The 24,007-nt window shown below is 42.2% G+C and overlaps 1 protein-coding gene across 1 annotated transcript in view; it reads left to right on the forward strand.

Annotated features, from left to right (window-relative positions):
- npr2 (natriuretic peptide receptor 2) overlaps positions 1–23,381 on the forward strand; it is a 70,705-nt gene extending 47,324 nt beyond the window's left edge. Inside the window, 12 exon segments of the mRNA XM_061698185.1 lie at positions 4,608–4,712; positions 6,862–6,933; positions 7,632–7,791; positions 7,863–8,018; positions 10,197–10,365; positions 15,450–15,596; positions 17,076–17,199; positions 18,425–18,493; positions 18,576–18,750; positions 19,480–19,578; positions 22,510–22,601; positions 22,879–23,381. Coding sequence (XP_061554169.1) covers positions 4,608–4,712; positions 6,862–6,933; positions 7,632–7,791; positions 7,863–8,018; positions 10,197–10,365; positions 15,450–15,596; positions 17,076–17,199; positions 18,425–18,493; positions 18,576–18,750; positions 19,480–19,578; positions 22,510–22,601; positions 22,879–22,941 — 1,431 coding nt within the window. The 3' untranslated portion in view covers positions 22,942–23,381.
- Positions 23,382–24,007: the final 626 nt, after the last annotated feature.

Here is a 24,007-nt window from a genome sequence, read left to right on the forward strand (position 1 = left end):
TCCAAAACACACAAGGAATTTGTCTCCGGTAGTTGGAGCCGCTCTAGTACAAGAAACAGTCAATTTACAGAACACTTTGGGGACATAAAGACATTGACAAAAAACAATTGTGCAAAAAGATGCAGAGTCCTCTAGCACTTAGAGCAGTTCGAACGACTAATATTGCAATAGTCCGGTGCAATGACCATTGTGCAAAGGGCGCTGAGACTTCAAGGAGTGTATGCGGTTTAAAGTGACAAGTAGTGCGATCATCTGGGACAATGTCGGTTGTGCAAATGTTACAGATACTCCTCAATCAGTGTGCAAATGGAGCAGATGCTACTCTGGCATGAGTGGCCAGTATATGCAAATAGTGCAGCATGGCGAGACAACTACAGTGAGTGCACAAGTAATAAATAATTGGCCCCACAGAAATGTGACAACGAACTCAAGTCAAAAAATTGCCAGCTTGTTGTAATGGAATTATAGGTTAGGTGTTTAAGAAGTTGATCGCAAGAGGGAAGAAGCTGTTGGAATGTCTACTAGTTCTAGTTTGCGTTGATCGGTAGCGCCTACCTGAGGGAAGGAGCTGGAAGAGCTGGTGACCGGGGTGCAGACGGTCCGAGAGGATTTTGCACGCCCTTGTCTTAGTTCTGGCAGCGTGCAAGTCCTCAATGGTGGGTAGGGGGGTACCGACAATCCTTTCAGCAGTTTTGATTGTCCGTTGCAGTCGGAGTTTGTCCTTTTTTGTAGCAGCACCAAACCAGACTGTGAAGGAAGAACACAGGACCGATTCGATGACCGCTGTGTAGAACTGTCTCAGCAGCTCCGGTGGCAGGCCGTGCTTTCTCAGAAGCCGCAGGAAGTACATCCTCCGCTGGGCCTTTTTGAGGACGGAGTTGATGTTGTTCGCCCACTTCAGGTCCTGAGAGATTGTAATTCCCAGGAACTTGAAGGTCTCGACGGTTGACACAAGGCAGCTGGACAACGTGAGGGGCAGCTGTGGCGAAGGATGCCTCCTGAAGTCCACGATCATCTCTACCGTCTTGAGCGTGTTCAGCTCCAGGTTGTGTCGCCCGCACCACAGCTCCAGCCGCTCCGCTTCCTGTCGATATGCAGACTCGTCACCGTCCTTGATGAGGCCGACGACAGTGGTGTCATCTGCATACTTCAGGAGCTTGACAGTCGGGTTCGCTGAGGTGCAGTCGTTCGTGTAGAGAGAGAAGAGCAGCGGAGAGAGGACACAACCTTGGGGCGCCCCAGTGCTGATGCTGCGTGTGGATGAGGTGGCCTCCCCCAGCCTGACCTGCTGTGTCCTGCCCGTCAGAAAGCTGTAAATCCACTGGCAGATGGCAGGTGAGACGCTGAGCTGGAGAAGCTTGGTTGAAAGGAGTTCAGGGATGATGGTGTTGAACGCTGAGCTGAAGTCCACGAACAGGATCCTCGCGTAGGTCCCTGCACTGTCGAGGTGTTCTAGGATGAAGTGCAGTCCCATGTTGACTGCATCATCCGCAGACCTGTTCGCTTGGTAGGCAAACTGCAGGGGGTCCAGCAGGGGACCTGTGACACTCTTGAGGTGGTCCAGCACGAGACGTTCAAAGGACTTCATGACCACAGATGTCAAAGCGACAGGCCTGTAGTCATTCAGACTAGAGATTGCAGGTTTCTTGGGGACTGGAATGATGGTGGAGCGTTTGAAGCAGGATGGAACTTCGCACATTTCCAAAGATCTGTTAAAGATCTGAGTGAAGACTGGAGCGAGCTGGTCCGCGCAGACTTTGAGGCAGGATGGGGACACATGGTCCGGTCCTGTCGCTTTGTTAATCTTCTGTTGTTTGAAGATGCGTCTCACATCCTGTTCATGGATGGTTAACGCAGAAGTCAGAGGTGTGGTTGTGGTCGCGGGTGCGCCCGGGTGGGTGTGTGGAGTGAAACTGTCCTTTTCAAATCTGCAATAGAAGGTATTCAAGTCGTTGGCTAGTGTGCTATTGTTCTCAGCTCGGGGGGATCGTCGCTTGTAATTAGTCAGCGATTGGAATGCACGCCAGACTGATTTCGAGTCGTTCGCGCTAAACTGTTTTTCCAACTTTGCTGCATAGATCCTCTTTGCAATGTTAATTTCTTTAGTAAGCTGGTTTCTAGCTCGATTATACAGGGCCCTGTCCCCGCTCTGATATGCATCTTCCTTAGCTTGGCGAAGCTGCTTAAGTTTAGCAGTGAACCACGGCTTGTTGTTGTTGAATGTCCGAAATGATTTTGTTGGTACACAAACCTCTTCACAGAAACTGATATAGGATGTGACAGTGTCCGTATATTCATCCAGGCTGCCGGCTGAATTTTCAAAGACACTCCAGTCTGTGCAGTCTAAACAGCTTTGAAGTTCCATCTTTGCTTCATTGGTCCACTTTTTGACTGTTTTCACTGTAGGCTTCGCACATTTAAGTACTTGCTTGTACGTCGGTATTAAGTGAATTAAGCAGTGATCAGACGAGCCCAGGGCTGCACGAGGTATAGCACGGTATGCGTTTTTTACCGTAGTGTAGCAGTGGTCTAAAGTATTATTTTCCCTGGTAGGACAGTCGATGTGCTGCTTGTATTTAGGGAGTTCGTGGTTGAGTTTAGCTTTGTTAAAGTCCCCGAGAATAATGAGGGGTGAGTCCGGGTGTTTTTTTTCAATTTCGTTGACTTGTTCGGCGAGCGTTAGCAATGCGGCGCTCGTGTTAGCTTGCGGTGTGATATAGACTCCAGCCAGTATAAACGATGCAAACTCACGTGGCGCGTAAAATGGTTTACAGTTCAGAAACAGCGACTCCAAATGCGGGCTGCAGTGTGTGCTGAGCACCGTGACGTCCGTACACCATTTTTCGTTTATATGGAGGCATATCCCGCCGCCCTTCGTTTTTCCCGATGATTCCATGTCGCGGTCCGCTCGATGAATGTTGAAGCCGGGAAGCGTGACGGCGCCATCGGGTACGGCGTCGCAAAGCCAGGTCTCCGTGAAGCACATGGCCGCGGAACGTCTGAAGTCTTTACTGGTCTTTAACAGAAGATGAAGCTCGTCCATTTTGTTGGGTAGGGAGCGTACATTCGCGAGGTGAATCGACGGGAACGCCAATCTGTGTCCTCTCTTGCGGAGTTTCACCTGAATTCCGGCTCGTTTTCCTCTGTGGCGCCGCTTCCGCATCCATGCGCCGAAAACCGCGGACGCCGCTCCGGTGAGTAGATAGATAGATAGATAGATAGATAGATGTATATATATATCTTGCACCAGCGTTATATTGTGGCTGAGTCCAATGACCCATGAACTCTCGGACCTGCAGCCTTCTACCAATCCATTGTGGCTTTTATAGCATGGCAGATCCACATAAATGTCAAGACTTGGCATATTCTGATCATGACCACTATACTGTTTCCTTGGGAGTTTGAGGCACAGGGCTCTACTGCTCCACACAACAGAAGAAGACAAGCAAACAAATTCAAGAAATTCCTTCAAAACCAGCACCACAGAGATCTTGTGACAACTTACCTAACCTCACCTGTATTCAATATATAACACACATTGGAAAGTAACATAATTTTTGTTTTTTTTAACCATTGTACCATCTAACGCTACCTTTAGACACCCTCTACTCTCTCATTCAAATTGTGTGTCTCAGCTGTGTATATATATATATATATATTTTTTTTTTTTTTACTTGCCACGTGATTCACAGCCAGTTAGAGAAGATCAGTTAGGGCTTCCTGGAAGCCTGCATGCCGTCTCAGTCAGTCAGTCAGCAGGCCACATGGGAGAGGGGCTGCTGTCTGAACTGGCAACTTCTCAGACCTCCCAGAGGCCCAATCGCCCGTCAAACCTCAGCTCATGAAAAAGCCAACCAGATGGGGGCTGCTGGTGGAAACTTAACCGCTTGTCTCCCAGCTTCCCTCCCCTCACACCCCCACCCCCTCACCAGTCAGTGTTCAGCAGGGGGAATTATATAGGCCAAAGGGTAGGCTAACATCTCCCAGGCTTTAAAACAGGAGCCACCGACTCCCTGGTTTTGCTGTGAGAACGGCTGTCAGTCATAGAGGTGGAGGGAGAAAAGTACCTGCCGAAATTACAAACCCCGTTTTTCCCGTTGGCTTCAGAAATAAAAAAATGTCGGCACCAAAAAGACCTCACAAAAGCAAAGTCCCTCAATCACTTATCTAAATTACTCCATAGCAGTTTACCTCATTCTTGTTTTTTCAAACCATTTTCAGTTGTGAGTGATAAGATTTGATTGTGTAAATCCTTCATGCCAGCCAGATTTCATCTTTCAGATTCTGCTTGGCTGTGGTGTTCCTGCTTGTACATCCTCTCAACACCCCCCCATACACACACTGCCTCATTCATTACCACCAAAACCAATTTATGCACTTGCACGTTTCAACTAGGTGCCCTGTGCAGGAATCAGTCTCAGCACGTAGAAATGGACATTGTGCCAACTAGCTGACTGCAAGTACAAGATTTTGATGAAATGCTGGCAGGGGTAATCTCAGCTCTGAATATAAATGAACTGCTGGTCCTTTCCCCTGTCCTCTGTTTCCACAGGGTTGGAGAAATGTGATGTTTGGAAAGTTACACTGTGTTTGTGTGTTATTTTCAGATGAGAGATGTCCAGTTTAACCATTTCACCCGCTTCATTGGAGCTTGCATCGATCCTCCCAACATATGCATTATAACGGAGTACTGTCCCAGAGGCAGTTTGCAGGTAGTGTTCACTATTTTAAGAATGCTTTAAATATACAAATGTAATCTAAATTTTAAAATATCCCTAACCAATTTCATTCCAATTTAATGTTTCAGGTAACAGTTCAGATTTATCCCAGCAAAGTGATCACAGAAAGTGAAATTGGTTAATGTAGAATTTTCCCTTGAGGGAATAAAATGAGTATATCCTACATGATTCTTGCTTGGTCCTTAAAAATAAATCATTCCTGGAAAAAAAAAATCATATGAAAAAGAAAAATATTCTGCATATTTGATCAGTGAGCAGAACTACAGCACTCCACTTATCCTCTGTTATATAAAGTTGTAGGGTTCTTGATTTGATGGTTTAAAAAAATATTCCCCTAAAGTTGAATTATTGGGTGAACATTTTAAAGATTAAAATAAGAATAATATTAACTAGGTTCATAGGGCTCTGACAAAACACATACACACACAAAAAAGTGTACCTGTGCCCTACCTAAGCCATTTTATGATGGAGATTCCTTAAAAGCTATTGGGTTCCATGTCTTCTTTTCAATAAAGCAAAGTTTGAATTGAAAATTGTTGTTCACCGTGCGCATGGAAAGAACAAGAAAAGTCATTGTGTGCCTTCTTTCATTAATGGGTTTTTGATTTGCCATGAAGCAATAGCTGCTGAAACTTTGATGATTGGGACAGGTGGCGCATTGTCAAAAATCCTCCTAGAGGATGTGGCAAAGTCACGGCATCCATGAGAGGGGATGGGTGTGATTTAGGATTTTGACAAATGCCAACTAGGTGAATGGAAAGTATCACGAATGTAACTCTGTAAATGAGCCTCGATAACCAGCGGTAACTAATGCTAAGATCTGCCCAGGACCACTTCAATTGTTTTATTTAATGCTGACCCCAAGCGATCTGAGTTTGTCAATTTGGGCCCTATTTTTGTGACTGGCGTAAATCCGGCACGGCACGTGGCGTAACTCTGTATGGAGGCGGGTTAGACCAGGTGTCGGTAATTTCGTGGACCTGTGCACCCCAGCACATTTCAAAGAGGGACATCTGCGCTGCTGTGGGCGTGATCACAGCTGACCTCAATCAAATCTGCTCCCCTCATCCCCTTTAAATGCTGCGTTGCAAATGGCGCACTGACAGTCTTTGACATGGCGGAAGAAGAAACTGATTTGCTCGAGTCTGGGAAGTCAAAGTGTGCGTTTATATGGCCGAAGATAGCTGGAGCCCATCCCAGCTATCTTCGGGCGGGAGGCGGGGTAGACCCAGAACCGCTCCCCAGAACTGTGAAGTAGATGTGCTAACCAGTCGTCCATCGTGCCGGCAACATACATAATGATGATGATAATAATCATAATAATATGTTCAATTAATTGATTTCTTCAACGATTCAGAGGGTTTGATGCCCACTATACACATATTTATGAATGGAAAATGTCTGACATCCACCACACGTCCGCTGAGCTCGTGTATCTGTCTGCATGCATATGCCAGGATTAAATTCATCCAAATCGCATTAGTCCAGCTGAGTCAAAAGTTAGATGTCCTCTCAGCAGGCGCAAGTTCAGAATGACTTTCTGCCACTTAATTGTCATGCCCCCAGGCGCATCTCCAAGGGCACATCTTCGCTGTGCCGAAACAGCCAGCTTGATGCAAATTGGCAAACGCGCAGCGAGCCTTGTGCTTGCACGAAGATCGATACACCGCTTTTTACGCTCTGCCGCAGTTGCGCTGTCTATGAAAAGAGAGCCATTTGTGTCTTTGTCTTGGAGAAATGCAGTACAAGATGTTTTAAGACATCTTATTCTTGGCCTTTCCCCTCTCTTTCAGCAGCTTATTAAAACGGACGAGCCAGGGACTGATATGGAACCGAACTGTGGGCTTGATCACTCACATACTACATAAAGGGATTTCTCTGTCAATAGGAGCAACTGTTATGATGTGACGAACTGCCTGGTTCATTACCATCTTGTGGGTTGGCAATGCGGGGCCCTGAGCATATAAAAGAATGTGAGGGGTCTTGCCTAAAGGTGTTTTCTTAATCAAACCCCCAAAAATCTACTTTGAAGCAGTCTAAAGCTGAAGAGAAGCTGAAAAAACTTTGACTCAACTTTTTTTCTGCTTTCTGCTAATGATGAGCTTATGTGTATGCGTTGCAGGACATTCTGGAGAATGAGAGCATCAACCTGGACTGGATGTTCCGCTACTCACTGATCAATGACATAGTGAAGGTACAATGTGGGAGGGGTGAAGTCACAAAGGCATTTTCAAGTGCAAAGGAAAGATCGTTTGTGAGCCTCACAGAAACATGGAGACAACCTACAGTAGGTTGTTGCCATGGTTTCAAATGGATTGTGTGTCAGACAGTGTGAATTGGCACAACACAGCATACAGTAAATATTACCGTCGCACAGCATGGTGTGGGAGAGAAAACCTCATTCTAAATGGTGCAGATTTCCTTCCAGTTTCATCAAATCTAATCATGGATTGACTTTAAAAGATCATTTCAAACCTCTATAGAACACAGACGCTCTTTGTCACAAGATCAGACTCTTGGAAGGGTTCAATATTGAACCGCATGCATAATGAAGTGTTTCAACTGAATTGCTCCATACAGATAGCAGAGCCCTTCAGAGAGCAAACACTGCTGAAGCTTTGAGGGATGTTTCCACAAACTGACTCAACTGTTTCCACAAAATATTGAACATGAGTCCATCTCCACTGCCCCCCTCCCAGAGGAATTAACAGTAATTTCACAGAAATTCCCCTGAGACAGGGATATCCTTGAAACCTGGCCTCTTTTCAAAACATACATTCGCTTGTCAACGCTTGTTGTTTCCATATGTCCGGAGTTACTGTATGTGTCCTCATGTTGAGGGGGAAAGTTCGATTGCCTTGATGCATGCATGAATTCTCCTCTGCTCTCCAGGGCATGAACTATCTCCACAACAGCTATTTTGGCTGCCATGGAAATCTGAAGTCATCTAATTGTGTGGTGGACAGCCGATTTGTGTTGAAAATCACAGATTATGGATTGGCCAGCTTTCGCTCATCCTGTGAAAATGATGACTCTCATGCTTTGTATGCGAGTGAGTTGCCTTTGCGCAGATCAGTATTTCCAATATTCTTTCCTCATTTTTGACTGACCCGCACTTTTTAGAAAAGCTGTGGACAGCTCCTGAGCTGCTCATATATGACCATCATCCTCCTCAGGGGACACAAAAGGGTGATGTGTACAGTTTTGGCATCATCCTGCAGGAAATAGCTTTAAGGAATGGACCTTTCTATGTGGAAGGCATGGACCTCAGCCCCAAAGGTAAACTCAACTATATCCTATTGTTCACTTGAATTGGCTAAATGCATTGTTTTCAAGCCGAAAATGTTGAAATAAATACAAGAAAAGTTCAAGAAAAGTATATTTGCGGTAAAGCTTGATAGACCAGAAACACAGATTTGCATAAGGGGAAATTCATTAAGTTGTGTCTGCCTTTGTAAGGTCCGAGCACTTGATCATGGCCATGTGAAAACACAGAACACGTTCACCAGATGTTGAAGGCAGATGTAGCAACAAAATACCCTAAAAACACTTTCCAACTTGATATATTAAATACCAAAATTGTAGATAATGAGAACTATGTGATTATTGCACTTACTTCTGCCAAAAGTTTGTTTTCTCAGACGGATTTCTACGATACTTGGAATGGTGGAAGGTGAACCTATCAGGTTTTGGTGCAGCTAAAGCTTTGTTAAGATTGAGATTTTATTTTTTTTGGTGGACATTTACCCCTCATTTCTGGTGTTTAAAAGCCTAAATACAGAGGTCTAGACCTAAGGCAATCTTTTTGGATTTGCCATCATTTTTCCTCATTGTTTTAAAACGACAGCGAATCAATGCTCCTTCAGATATACTTTATATCGACATATAAGGAAAGGGGCAATGTTGCTATAGCTAAGCGTGTTTTGTGTTGTGCATTTGTACAAACGCTGGCAGCAATGCAGCAGTAATTTGCATGTCCCCAGGCTAAGTGAAGTTATTTAGACACTAACTTGGACCTAAAGCAGGAATCTCTTAAATCAGATCACTCTTGAGCATTTCTGACCTGTTAGAGCCACCGTACCTCAATGCAAGTGGGCCAAGTCAGTCCAGAGTCGCTGTGTGGTGTGAACAAACTCTCGCTGTAGCTCTGAAATAATTCCGTTTCAAATACTTTTTTTTTTACTAGTGTATTTTTTTTTTCATCCTTATTGAGAAACAAATTATTTATGAATCCCCCACGAACCCCTCTGTTTCTGTCTGGACAGAAGTTGTGGTCAAGTATAATGGTGTGACATCTTGCTCAGTAGAGTTAAAAGAAATACATGCACTGTATTGATAAATGTTTTTTTTTTTTTTTTTTTTTTTTTCCCTCCAGAACAAAGCTCCAACATGCTTATATATATATATAATTGTACCTGCATGGAGGTCATTCTGAATAGAATTCAGAAATCAAAAGTACAGTATAATATAGTTAAACAATACTGCAGTTAGCAGCTCAGTTTGACACTAACAATGAACAAACACTGAATGATTCATGTTAAAAATGCAGCTAGAAAGTGTTCAGATATTTTGAAAGGAGATTTTCAGAGCCTCAGGCAGGGCATTCCAGGGCTGAGGGGCCCATGACCACAAAATCTCGACCACCTTTTCGTTTTGAGGCATCAGGAACAGCCAGTAGAGACCTGTCTTGCTGTCTCACCCTGAAGCTCCTTTTCAGCAATGGAGCTGGGAGCTGGTTGTGTTAAAGGTGATTCGGTAACACGATTTCAAAAAAGGACTAGTACTAAGTCTTGTCGAAAAAAAATTGCTCATCTGGTATATATTACAAGTAGAGCTGCTGCCTTTTATGCAAACTGAAAAAAAAAAAAAGGGTTTGGGCACTTACCACAGTTCTGAACAGCATAGCACTTAGACATTAATGCAATGTTATTCTAGTATGTATCTTTCAAAGTACATTTACTGTAGTTTTCTTCAAAAAGATACAATGGTTCTGTATTATATTTGTATTCCACTTAAAACCATAGCCAACTGTTGGTTGTCAACGCCTCAATGGGAAACAAAAAAATTGAATGCCTTTACACAACCACTATGGATTTTTAAAATCCCCTTGAGGGGTTTTCATCACAGGATGATGTTTGTTCGGTGTTTCTGAACAATCATGCTCAGTGGTGAATGTACAAGAGCCACTAAGCCATTAACATGCGGAAAGAGCCTGCACCTGTTCCAAGGTCTGATAAAATGGTTGGAAAATACAGCAGAATCTTAAAACACCATTTATTGGAAAGAACTAATGTTTTTCCAAAAACTAAAACACAAAAAAAGATGGAGTGGTGATAAGTTTTTAAGTGCAATGTTTCGTCAGGTACTGAAATCAAGCTTTTTTTTTTTTTTTCTTTTTTCATTTGACTCAACTGCAATTGCAAGCGCACAGTAAAAAAGTTTACTTCTCCACCTCAGAGATTGTGCAGAAGGTCAGAAACGGCCAGAAGCCTTACTTTCGGCCAACAACAGACACTAGATGTCACTCAGAGGAGCTTACCATCCTGATGGAGGGCTGCTGGGCCGAGGACCCTGCGGAGAGACCAGATTTTGGCCACATCAAGATCTACATGGCCAAACTCAATAAGTAAGACACCTTGGATTTTGGTTTTGGTTAAATTACATTCTTAAAACAATTACGATTAATTTCAGATGACTTACTCTTATGCCTGCCCTCATAATCTCAATAGGTGTATTCTTTTAAAGTCCTTTTCTACAGGGAAAAAAAAGCAGTCATATGGATATTTTTTTGTGCAATGAGCCAAGATGTTATTGTTCCTCCCGAGCAGCAAAATCTGCCAGAAAGATCAACCCTGACAAAGCAGATTGTCAAAATCTTGGTTCACAAATGCATCTCGGAATGGGCTGATAAAAGCACTTTGGAAAAGGACACACACTGTCAAAATGTTATATAAAAATATTTCCCATCCATTACTGACTAATCCATTCAACTAGTAGTTCACACACTGCTACATATTGCTATCTTGGCAAGTGCTGTGCCATTTTGCAGGACTAAAACATGCTTGAAAAAGTACTTAATGCAAATGTTTGCTTGTCTTTTAATGAACATCCAATCTCTTCAAGGGCCACCGTTTACAAGCTTGCGGTGACTTCTTTCTTGAAGCTTATCAAAACCAAACCTAATGACTAAACAGTCACCACCCTTCACAATGAAAGTACATGTATCTGTTGCGTTTTGTGCTCACATTTTCTCGCATTTCTTTTTCCTTACCATAAGTCCTAAGAAAGTGAATGGTAAGAAGATGAAGCGGATGATGTGCTTTGAATTACAGCTTGAAATCTTAGAAAAACATGAGCGGGTTGTATCCTGCGTACTCAACTTCGCGAAGCAGTACGAGCATAGTCCTTCGACAATATGTACTATACTGAAGCTGAAGGAGTCGATTTAGGCTATAGCGCCAGCCAATAGCGTTAAAATAATTTCTGATCATGATGGTGAAGCAAGTGAAAGTGCAAAACGTGTGGTGAAAACAGTAAAAGATTTTAGCAAAAGTGAAGTGAAAAAAATGAGTAGGAAAAACTGTTTATTTCTTTACATTTTAATGTATTGTGTTATTGCTTTATGGTTTTATAGAGTACAATACAGTGAACTAAATTATTGTCTTAGACTTGTCTGGATTTGTGAATAAATTATATCAAAGACTTCTTTGAAAGACCTTTTTTCAATAAAAGCCTCATAATTGCTTAATACAGTACATATTAACTTGGAATACCCTAAATAAAAAATAATAAATTTAACATGAGACCTGAAATAAATTTAAAAAATACAAATTTTCCTCAATTTACAAACAAAATGAAGTTGTGCGTGTTTGCATTTGAACTCTTTGTATATAGGATATAGAATGCTGTCTTTTTAAGGCAATTCACATGGACAACACAAATCAATGATGTTACATCATACAGTAAGACTTGACATCTAATCAATAAGAGAGATCAGTAGAAATGATCAGATTCCTTTTCCTAATCACGTTATTCCATCGCCTGGCTCCTTGTTGCCAGCCATAGTTTAAAGGCCTCAGTCAACACTGGCTAGCTTGCACATGCACTTAATGCTGTTAGAGGTTGTTGGTCTGCTTTCCAACCAGCAGCTGCCGTTCTGAGAGTGAGAGTGTTGACATTCCAAACATTCTTAGTGGTTCATTATGATTAACACAGACTAGGAGCCATTTACCAAAGAAGTAATTTAATATCAATAAAACGTATCTAGGGCGGCACGGTGGACGACTGGTTAGAGCGTCTGCCTCACAGTTCTGAGGGCCGGGGTTCAATACCTGGCCCCGCCTGTGTGGAGTTTGCGTGTTCTCCCCGTACCTGGGTGGGTTTTCTCCGGGCAGTCCGGTTTCCTCCCACATCCCAAAGACATGCATGGTAGGTTAATTGACAACTCTAAATTGCCCACAGGTGTGAATGTGAGTGTGAATGGTTGTTTGTTTGTATCTTCCCTGCGATTGGCTGGCAACCAGTTCAGGGTGTACCCCGCCTCCTGCCCGATGATAGCTGAGATAGGCTCCAGCATGCCCGCGACCCTAGTGAGGAGACACGGCTCAGAAAATGGTTGGCTGGATAATGAATGCATTGTGATCTGCAGTAGAAAAAGATAGAATCGGTTGTTCAACTTGCTGATTGGTCTGCTACACCCAACGTACAAGATCGCTCTTTCTACTTTATTGTGTTCACATTAGTTTGGTTCATGTCCCAAATGAAGTTGCTGTACTGGTCTCTTCCCATTTGAGGAAATTGTACAAAGGTGTTGGTGTGTTTTGTTTTGTTTTTGCACTAATTTGTGTATGACCTCTCCTCTACTGGCTCTACGAGTGAAATGCAGGATCATCTTAGTGATGCATAGCTTTCCATTTGGAGTGGCCTGGAGTAGAGAGCTCTGTTTGATTGATAACCTCTGAATCATTCAAGGATGATCTTGACAGTGGCATGCAGTCCATGCATGAAGCCCTTCATTACGCAGGCCAGCACGTTAATGCACTGTTTGCTGGTTATTTTGATGAAGTAGATGTATGTCGTTGACGTGACGTGATGGATGCGCTGTTATAGTTGGCCTGCTCATGAGCTTGAGCTTGAAGGGCACAGTAACAGGAGGACTGTTCAGCACTAAATGGTTTGTTTAACCCGTACAGAGTTGAAACTCGCCACGAAAAGCTGACCTCTCGCTGTGCAAATCCAACTGTGTGTATACTGCCTGCTCTATACTACAACAAGTATGTTTAACCACTTTGTAAACAAGAAAGCGCTCAGGCAGTCGCCATCAAACTGCAGTTTACTGCGCTTGATGCTTATTTTGTCCTATCTGCAACTGAATCTACAACTGCTTAATAATACACATTAAACACTGTGACTGGGCCTGATGTTTTCCAGAAATGATCTAAATCTTGTGTGGGTAAATAAGAGTGACATTAATTTACTGTATAGACCAAAGATCTGTACCGTCCCCTTATAGGCAAAATTGGAACCTCAGATTTTATATGTGCCTGTTTCAGTAAGATGTACCGAGGGAGTATGAGGTCCACACTAAACAGATTACAAAAACAAATATTGGTTGTAAAACGTCATACTTTAAAAATGTACCAGATAAACCTCAACACAACATTCTGAGACCAGCAGACGCCTTCTTTATCTCGGGACCTGACATACATATATCAGCTAATATCATTAAATATTTGTCAGGTTAGATGTTCAAACATAACCCAAAAGAGGTGATTTCAGTCAGTTCTCAGAAATGGACACAAACGTTCACTGTTGATACCAAAGGTTTTGTTGATATGCCAAATCATTTTATTTGTGAAACTAAAGTGTAACTTGACAAGATGCCAAACAGTCCTCGTTGAAAGACAGTTTATCGTTCAGTGACTTTTAAATGATAACTAAGCACATTTCTGAGAAGTAACTCATTTATTTGAAATAAACAGCCCCTAAAATTTACATCGAAACAAATGAACAGCAACTCTTTGTTTCTGGAAACCAAAAACTTTTTCTTTCTTTCTTTTTTAAGTGCTCTCTAAATACTGTGACATCCATCCATCCATCCATTTTCTGAGCCGCTTCTCCTCACTAGGGTCGTGGGCGTGCTGGAGCCTATCCCAGCTGTCATCGGGCAGGAGGCGGGGTCCACCCTGATTGGCTGGTTGCCAGCCAATCGCAGGGCACATACAAGCAAATCATTCGCACTCACATTCACACCTACAGGCAATTTAGAGTCTCCAATTAATTAATTCATGTTTTTGGGATGTGGGAGGAAACCGGAGTGCCCGGAGAAAACCCACGCAGGCACGGGGAGAACATGGAAACTCCACACAGGCCCGGGTCCTCAGAACTGTGAGGCTGACGTTCTAACCAGTCGGCCACCGTGCCGTACTGTGACATTACCGCAATAATTAATTGACACTTCTTGGCCTAATTCTTTAAATACATTTTAAGCATATGTTTTGATAAGAATACAATTAATAAAAAAAACATTTGCAGTTGCTGGAATGATTACATTATGGCAAGGAGGATGTTTACACTTTTCAGTGTTCTCCAAGTTCAGATGAATGATGACCAAATATAGACTAAACAGTGTGATTGCACTCCGCGTGCTGTTAGTCCTTGGTGTGCTGCATGTCTCAGATTTGTTGTTCTTTAAACCTAAACGACATGTGGGTGTTTGTAGGATGTGTGGCACAGAAGAAACATGGCAGGAAGCCAGGCATTGATACTTTAAACCACCAATGTGGTGCAAGTGACTCACAATCTTTTTTCGTTGGAGTAAATTCCTGGCTATGTACTCTCTTGTGAGTGTGTGCTTGTCATGTATTTGCGTGCGTGTGTGTGCTTGTGTGTCTGTGCGCATGCGTGCATGCGTATGAATACAGACATCTCTTGGGAAGTCACATTACGCAATACATACACTACATAATCACAGAAATATGGGAACTGCTATAATCATGACAAATGTCATGCAGCATGGCTTTGTGTTTGTGTAAAAGACACAAATAAAAAAAAATAAAAAATTAGATTGTCACTGCAATATTAATCACAAATGGTCTTTGATAAGGCGGCACGGTGGCCGACTGGTTAGAGCGTCAGCCTCACAGTTCTGAGGACCCGGGTTCAATCCCCGGCCCCGCCTGTGTGGAGTTTACATGTTTTCTCCGGGCACTCCGGTTTCCTCCCACAGCCCAAAAAAAACATGCATTAATTGGAGACTCTAAATTGCCCGTAGGCATGACTGTGAGTGCGAATGGTTGTTTGTTTGTATGTGCCCTGCGATTGGCTGGCAACCAGTTCAGGGTGTACCCCGCCTCCTGCCCGATGACAGCTGGGATAGGCTCCAGACCCTAGTGAGGAGAAGCGGCTCAGAAAATGGATGGATGGATGGTCTTTGATAAGAGTATCCAAAGTGCAGTACTGTATTCTCATATTGGTTTAAATAAAGCCCATACTTTGCTATTATGGAAAAGATGAAGGATCATGACAGTAGCTCCCCCCATCTCACCTCTGTCGGGAGTTGCACAATGCCTATAATGATGAGATGCAAGGTTTTGATCCGAGATGCTTGATATCGTAGGGGTCAAAAGTCCAATCTGTACATCTTTCTGTTTCGTACGCCAAACTGGCCACGGTTGTCTAATTGTGATCGATGGGGGTTGTTTTCCACAGGGAAGGCAGCACCAGTATTCTTAACAACCTGTTGTCCAGGATGGAGCAGTACGCTAATAATCTGGAGAATCTGGTGGAGGAGCGAACGCAAGCCTACCTGGAGGAGAAAAGGAAAGCAGAAAATCTTCTCTATCAAATTTTACCACAGTAAGAAGTAAAGAAAACACTCGCACAGACTCCTGTCTTTCCCCAGCAAGGTTGGATTTAAACTGTACGACATAATGCCTGCCAAATTCCAATTTATTGCTTATATAATGATTTGCTTTGACTACCCATTTATATTTACCTAAATGTGACCCATATACATATCACTGTTTTGCACTGCTTATCAGCAACATCAGGCATGCACAATTACCCAAAATGCAGGTCTTGGATATTTATCAGGCAAGATAAATGTTTCATGTCCTCGGACCTGTTTATTCAAAGCAGCATCCGAGGGATGGAAAGTGGGGGGGGAAATGGGTCTTTGGTCGACTAACTTATGATATTTAAGTGATGAAGGGGAAAACTGCAGAAAGTGCCATTGCGCATTAAGTCTAAAACACTGATATTTTCAATTCAGGTTTTTTTAGGACAGGAAAAACACAAGACAAACAAGGGTTACTATAAAGACTTAGCATTACAAATATTGCTACATGTTTTCACAGTTATTATTCACATTGTATGTATACGTTTAATTGTGTAATATGCAAGTCTAGTATTTGTTTCTCACAGCTATTAATGATTGGTAGCAAAGTAACCTTATTTGTGTCAATGTTATCACCCTTTGTCCTTTATTGATACAAAATATAAGGAGCAGGTAGTATCTGAGCACTGTAAAGTTAAAAACACAACATAAACGATGTATTCTGTTGAGAACCCAGAGCAGCGTAGATGTCCCATTTTTAACTGCACTGGGATACACCGGTCCACAAAATGACCAAAACCGGGTACAGCCTGCCTCTTCGCAGTCACTCCATGCACAGCTCTGGATTTGCCCTGATCACGAAAATAGAGCCTATAGTGTAAATCAAGGTCACTCCAGTATGAACTCTGCAAATCGTGTCAATCTTTTCAGTGGTACTCAACGGGCAGTCAACTGCGGTAAATCCCTGTATTAATTAAAGACCGTTATCCTCCTCAACACCACATTTATTCTTTACCCCGTCGCACACTCTCACTGTAGATGAAAGGGAACAGAAAGGGCTGACAGGCGACCTACTAATGAAGGTGAGGAAAAGACCAGATAGTGGGCTGAGGAGCCTGGGAAACACATCACAAGGAAATCCCATCTTTCTCAGACATTCTTCTACCCATTTTCCGTCTGAAAAATGCTCCCTCGTACAAAGGCACCTCGTCAGCAAGAGATGAGCCTGAAAGAAAGGACAGATATTACTTTCCCCGCCATTTGTTTCACATTAGTGTCCTCTCGCACAGCCTTTTGTTTTGTTTGAGAGAAACATGACCACAATTAGCAAAGATAAACTGGCATTTAAACCTAGCAGCCATTCTGTTTTAAAAGTCAAACAGACTTTAACTTACACTTACCCATGAAACAGCAACAAACGAACAGCATCATCACTGCTAGATGCTTATTGGCCGACTATTTTATTGAAGTTTTGAACTCATGTGTTTCTGTGCACGCAGTTCAGTAGCAGAGCAGCTCAAACGAGGGGAGACCGTACAGGCGGAAGCCTTCGACAGCGTCACCATTTACTTCAGTGACATTGTGGGCTTCACGTCCATGTCAGCAGAAAGTACACCGCTTCAGGTACTCATTTGTCTCTGACTTCCTTCAACATTTACCAAACCATTTGAATTTCAAGTCAAATCAAGCCAAGTTTATTTGTGTAGCCCTTAATCACAAAAGTGTCTCATAGGGCTTCACGGGCCAACAGTTGGCAATGATTAACAGAATCCCCTAATCTAAAACCCCCAATCGGGCTAAGAAAAACTCAAAACCCCATTTGGGGAAAAAAGACAAACTTATGACGTCATCCTCAAGGAATTACCTTAGTTACTGTCATTTAAGTTGTGCGGCTGTATTTCTGTGATACACAGTGCATTATGAGGCTGTATGAAAAGCTGCAAGAGTAGGTTACTTACAACTGCTGTCTTCTTAGGATACCAGAGCACTCAGGAAGTATGTAACCCTGGCAAAGCTTAAACAGATAAACATTTCTAATGGCAAGAAAGGAGGTTGAGTTTCGACTAGCTCGAGAATGTTAAGACCTTTCTGTGTGGAATTTGCTCTTGATATTCTCCCCGTGCTTGCGTATTTTTTCTCCGGGTACTCCACCCATTGTCCAAAAACATGGGGGTTAGGTTAATTGAAGACTCTAAATTACCCTGTGTAAATGGTTGTCTGTATTTGTCAGTCTTGTGACTGACTGGTGATCAATACAGGTTGCACCCCACTACAGTCAGTCTGGATAGGCTTTTCCGATGATCTTGAGCAGGATATATGTTGTATGTATGGTAAGATACCCAATCCACTGGTCAGGTCAGATCAGGAGAAAATCTTTTAATTATTATTATTATTTTTTTTAATATTACAGTTCATTTGATAACTTTGTAAGATGTCATCAATCAGTTCTCCCTAAAACATGTACATCCTTAAAAGTATACTGTAACTGCTAGTCATAAAAATGTTGATAATCTTGAATGATGGGCAGCACAGTGGTTAGCACATCTACCTCACAGTCAATAGGTCCTGGGTTCAAATATCAGCTCAGGTCTTCCCGTGTGGCGTTTACATGTTCTCCCCATACTTGTGTGGATTTTCTTTGGGTACTTTGGCTTTTCTCCCGCAACACACAAAATACATGTTAGGTTTATTGAAGACTAAATTGCCCATATGATACATGAATGTACGAGTGAATGGTTGTTTGTACTGTATATACAGTATGTGGAGCTAAGTACTTGACCCACAGGAAGACCGAAAACACATAAAACCAACATCATCAATATTCACAAACTGCTCTGTACCTCTTTAGGTGGTCACATTACTCAACGACTTGTACACCTGTTTTGACGCCATCATTGATAACTTTGATGTTTACAAAGTAAGTCTGAGTCACACTGCTGAGATGTAAATATGACTCAATACAAGATCACGAAATGAGTCGCGTCCCATTCATCCCTCAGGTGGAGACAATTGGTGATGCCTATATGGTGGTGTCAGGGCTGCCGGTACGGAACGGAAAACTCCATGCCAGAGAGATCGCCGGGATGTCACTGGCATTGTTAGAGCAAGTGAAAACGTTCAAGATCCGACATAGACCCAATGACCAGCTGAGACTCAGGATAGGTATCCACACAGGTGAGACTAAACATGGGCGCGCATATGGGTGAATGGTTTGCCAAAGAGAATGCAGTCCTTCACCTCAAATCACAGCATGTTCGCTGTTGGATAAACCCGTTTTTTTGTGCATGTTTGTGCATGCCTTGCCGTGGTGCATATGTTTAGTGAGTATATAATTATTAGGAATTATAGTAATGTTTATCTGCAACATTTAGCCTGATGCAATTTGCTAATTATTTATGAGTCGCTGGACTATTAGCCGATGACCCAGCTTCGATTTTGACTCACACCTGACACGTAGCAAGAAACCAGTGAGCGTTGGACTGTACTTAGCATAACCAGAATTTTAAAGCCTTCTCACTGCTATTTCAGTTCACCCACAATGATGTAACTTCTTTAAAAAAAAAAAAAACATGCTCTCTTGGGAGGTTGGGTGATGTATCGCCTAACATCCATCCATTTCTCCTGCAAGGGACATCAAGCGAGCTAGAGCCTGTCCCAACTGACAGTGGGATCCAAACCAATTTTTATCTATCTATCTATCTATCTATCTATCTATCTATCTATCTATCTATCTATCTATCTATCTATCTATCTATCTATCTATCTATCTATCTATCTATCTATCTATCGAGCTAGCTAGCTAGCTAGCTAGCTATCTATCTATCTATCTAGCTAGCTATCTACTTAATCAATCTAATCTATCTAAATACATAACTACAATATATGATAATACATTTTTTTTAGGTCCAGTCTGTGCTGGAGTGGTTGGTTTGAAAATGCCCAGATACTGTTTGTTTGGAGATACCGTCAACACGGCATCCCGGATGGAGTCGAATGGAGAGGGTGAGTGTCACATTCCTTTGTTATTGTTTGTTTTTCTTGGACCCCCTCAAGGGTCTTCACACGTCTGGCTTTTTAACGCGATACACAGCTACTGGTGAAAATCTATGCCGGCTAGTTTTTTCTTTCTACTTGCTGTCCCTTTGCTGTGGAATATTGTTTCTTAAATGACTTATATTACTGAACTTGTTTTAGTAAGCAACTATATAGGTTCTTTTTGGTTTAGTCTTTCCATTTGGTATGTTTCTTATCATCAGTAACTTGTGCAAAGACCAAAGCTCAACATCGAATTGTAGTATTAATGACTGTCTTCCTACTTATCAGAACAAAGCCTTTAACGTTTTTGCTAATGTTGTCATTTTAGTCAACTCCCACTTTGAGACCCATTTTTGAAAACTGAAAATACAGCATCGCACAAAAATGTGCTATAGGCCCCACATTTCAGCAACACTTTTATTTTATCTTCTCAAGGAATAATGCTATAGCACACTATAGAATGAAACATGGATATATGTTACAGCAGTCAGCGTACAGCTTGTATAGCAGTATACATATACTTCTTACTCACCTCTCAAAATAACAGCAAGCCATTACTGTCTAAAAAGCTGGCAACACAAGTGAGTGCACCTCACAGTGAACATGTCCAATTTGTGGCCAAGGTGTCAGTAATTTGTGTGAGCACCTTTATATAAAAAAAAAATAAATAGAAAATCTGGCCCTTAATCCTTCCTGGGTATGGAATCTCTAGAGGTGCTCAGATCATTACTGGAATCGTCTTCCACTCCTCCATGATGACATTACAGAGCTGGTGGTGGTTCGACACATTGCACTACCTCCTTCCACTTATTTCAAGGTGTTACTAATCTTTTCATGGCTGAGTCCATATTTGTGGAGAACAACAACTCTATTTTTCAAATGCTCAGAGATTTCTGAATGTCCAGTGGCCAGTACGAGAGAACTATACTCAAAGCACCAAATTTATCAACTGTCAATCTATCCATCTACTTTCTAGCACAGATGTCTGTCTGAGTGTAATGTGTGTCTCAGATTGACTGGTGTTTTGATAAGCTTACACCAGACGATTTTTTTACCCAGGCTGCAGGAAAATCCAAAGACGAGTAGTAGTAAAAGAAAAAAACAAAAGAAGCTGGAGAAACTTAGTTTTTCTGGTAACTACATTGCGGTTGCAAACTCTTCTCCTTGTCATTTTTTCTGTGGTAAATAACTTGTGAAACACATTATGCAAACACTCAGCACAAACAGTCCGTTTATGTCCGGCCACAGCATGAGCTTCAGGTCAGTCGCTTCCTAATTGGCTAGCATTTTGTTTCATATGATTCAATTCACTCCCCGCCCCCACGCGTCTCTGCCCAAAGAAACACCCTGAGCTTACTAACACACGTGTAGGGCGGCATGCCAAGGCAGCTACTGTACATTGCTAGCATGCCTTATTCATGATGAAGTATTGCTGATCATGAAATGTCACTGGTTTGATGTAGGTTTTTGGAATGTACAATCAATTAAAAATATAAAAGCGTTGATCAACTTACCTGATGGGGAAGACCTTACCCTGTGTGAATGTTGACGTAAGCTGCGGTTTTCCAAGCCCAGCCATATGCAGCCGTCTGCATATAGGACACTACCATTCTATATGTTTACCCTTTATTTGTCTCGAGAGCTTTCCAATTCCTTTTTTTTTTAAACTTTTGTTGGCAACCAAAGTTAAATAATATGGCCAAGAAAGTATAATAGTCTCCTTTGAAAGAGGCTGCAGTGTGTCCCCACGAGGCTGCGTGTGCATGTTGTATGAGGTCAAATGATTGACACACTATTCAGTCACGCGTCCTGTCTCTACAGTCTCTGATTGGCTATTCTTGTTGTGCCGTGACCAGTTGTACAAAACTTATTACAATTAAATTAGAGACATAAAATGGGGCCAGAGAGGATCATTTTAATAATATTGAACTGTCAGGTCATACAGACAGCTTTAATGTATACAGTATGACAAACATTTTTTGTTTTGTTTTTTTAAACCGCAAATTTGATTACACTTTATAAAATAAGTTTATTGTTTTACATTCACTTTTATTATGTTTTACAGTAATGTTTTTTATATTTATATTGTAAAATACAGTGGTATTTTTCTCTAATAAAAAATATTCAACAAAAAATGGTGGTGTTTTTTGGAGGGCTGGAACGGATTAATGTCTTTCAATTCGTTCCAGTAGGGAAAACTGATTTGCTATACGAGTAAATTTGAGTTGTGAACTTGGTCACGCAACAAATGAACCTCTGACGTCAAAGTGCCAGTCTTAGTTTCTAAGATAATAATAAAAAATTTTAAAAAATGGTATCCTCCGATGAACACGAGTTTCTTTAGTTTGTAGGGCGTAATAGAACAGAGCGTTTTGCAATGTGAATGTTTTTGCTTCGCAAACCATGAGGTGGAGTCAAATTTCGCCCCATCATCCCTCAGTAATTATTTGTAATAGAAGACATACAAGCCTTTTATTCTGATGGTTCTATTCTTAACCTGCAGGAACTCATGTTCTGAAAGTGTGGTGGGATATCACTGGAGCAAGTCATTGGACATATTGATTAACTGCTAAGTCGCTTCCTGTGTTCTGCCTCTGCTGGTAAATAATTGATAGCACTTAAAGTGTAGGGGCCCTTAGCCAGCGATAAACTGCAGCCTGAAGCCACCGTCAAGATCCACGTCTCAAATATTTACAATGTGCATCAACTGCTCAGAATAATACAGACGTGTTAGCATTTTAGCTACACGTGTAAGACAAGACCGAGCGTGACCTTTCAATCTTTTTAAAGTTTCTTCTGAAGTCTTGGACAGAAACGGCCAACTGGCAATTTTATAATAAAGACTTGTTGTAAGCGGAGTTCTGTGGGGGTGGGGAAATGACAATGTGTGTTTTACAGCTTTGAAGATCCACGTATCCTCAGCTACCAAAGAAGTGCTGGATGAGTTCGGCTACTTTGATCTACAGTTGCGAGGAGATGTTGAAATGAAAGTAAGCAGTTTATAGCCTTCATATTTACCCATAGTTATACAGTTATTACTCATTACTATTCCAGTTTTGTATATTATTAACGTAGTACAGCATGACAAACTGAAGAGGAAAAAAAACTTTCATCAGACTTAGTTTTTGGAGAAATTATGTTGCTATTATGGGTGAAATGTGATCTCCGATGCCCAGGAAAGCAAGCTGAGTATATAACCTTATCCTCCCCCCCTGCCCCTTCCCTTCTTTTCTTCTATTGATCAACTTATTGATTTGTGTGTTTCAGGGCAAAGGTAAAATGAGAACCTATTGGCTACTTGGGGAGAAGTCTGATGTGTATATTATCTGAGAGATGGAGATGACATCAGAAGATCCGGTGGCCGAGCCACTTCTTTATTTGTTCTAAAATAAGTCTTTTGTGTAAGATTTCCATGCGGAGGAACATAAACCATACACCAAAAAAAAAAAAAAAAAAAAAGGAAATTCCAGGTATTTTTATGACCTGAATGCTGCAACTTCAAAACAAGTTGTTTTTTTGTTTTGGTTTTTAAAGACATTTTCTGTCGTGAGAGTGAGTACTTTTCACAGAAAATATCTTATTTTTTTGTGCTTTCTATATTCATATTTGTATAATGTGTTTTGAAGTCAATGATGTATTAATATTTTCTTGGAACATCCTTCGGAACAGTGTTTATCTACAATGCTGGCAGGCTTTAATAGTGTTATACAATACAATACAAGATGTGTACATATGTATATCCAAGATACTGTAAAATATTTTGTTCAATAAACCCATTAAAATATCCCTCTTGCAATCATTATGTTAGAAATAATAGCTTTGGGTGTGACGGTCCTCTCTCCCTGTGGTTGTCCAGCCGCACATCTGGGATCACACAAATACTCAGGATTTCTCGGGGGGATGCCGGCATCTGACCGGGATTCAGTACGTCGGTGCTGGTTCCATGTCTAGATGCTTTGCTCCGCTGCCCTGCCTGCCCCCTGCAGGTCTTTCAATGCATTACAAACACTCGTACCCGTTTTTTTTAATGCACTACACTGATTTCTGGGGAGCGGTGGGATTTGGGTCGGCAAGGTTTTGGCTCCGGGGCAGCAGTGCCCAGCAGCCCTACCTTCTCCCCCATCCTCACGGGCTGCCCCCCTTATCGTTCCCCTGTTGTGTGGCCCTCCTTATCGTCCAAGTGGATGGGCAGGAACAGGCTACATTGGCGGGGACTGTGGCTGTCTCACTCTTCTGGGGGTTGGGGGGGGGGGGGCAGCGTGGGGGGTGTAAGTGGCGTTTGCCTGGGGTTTGATTTTGGGCCTCTGCAGTCTGCGCCGGGTGGTCGCTTTTGGAGCGCCTCAGTGGGGCCGGTGGGGCCGGTGGGTCCTTCAGTGTGGGTGGTGTCCCGTCCACC

This window comes from Phycodurus eques, chromosome 15 (assembly GCF_024500275.1).
Source record: "Phycodurus eques isolate BA_2022a chromosome 15, UOR_Pequ_1.1, whole genome shotgun sequence".
In the NCBI taxonomy this organism is placed as follows: Eukaryota; Metazoa; Chordata; class Actinopteri; order Syngnathiformes; family Syngnathidae; genus Phycodurus; species Phycodurus eques.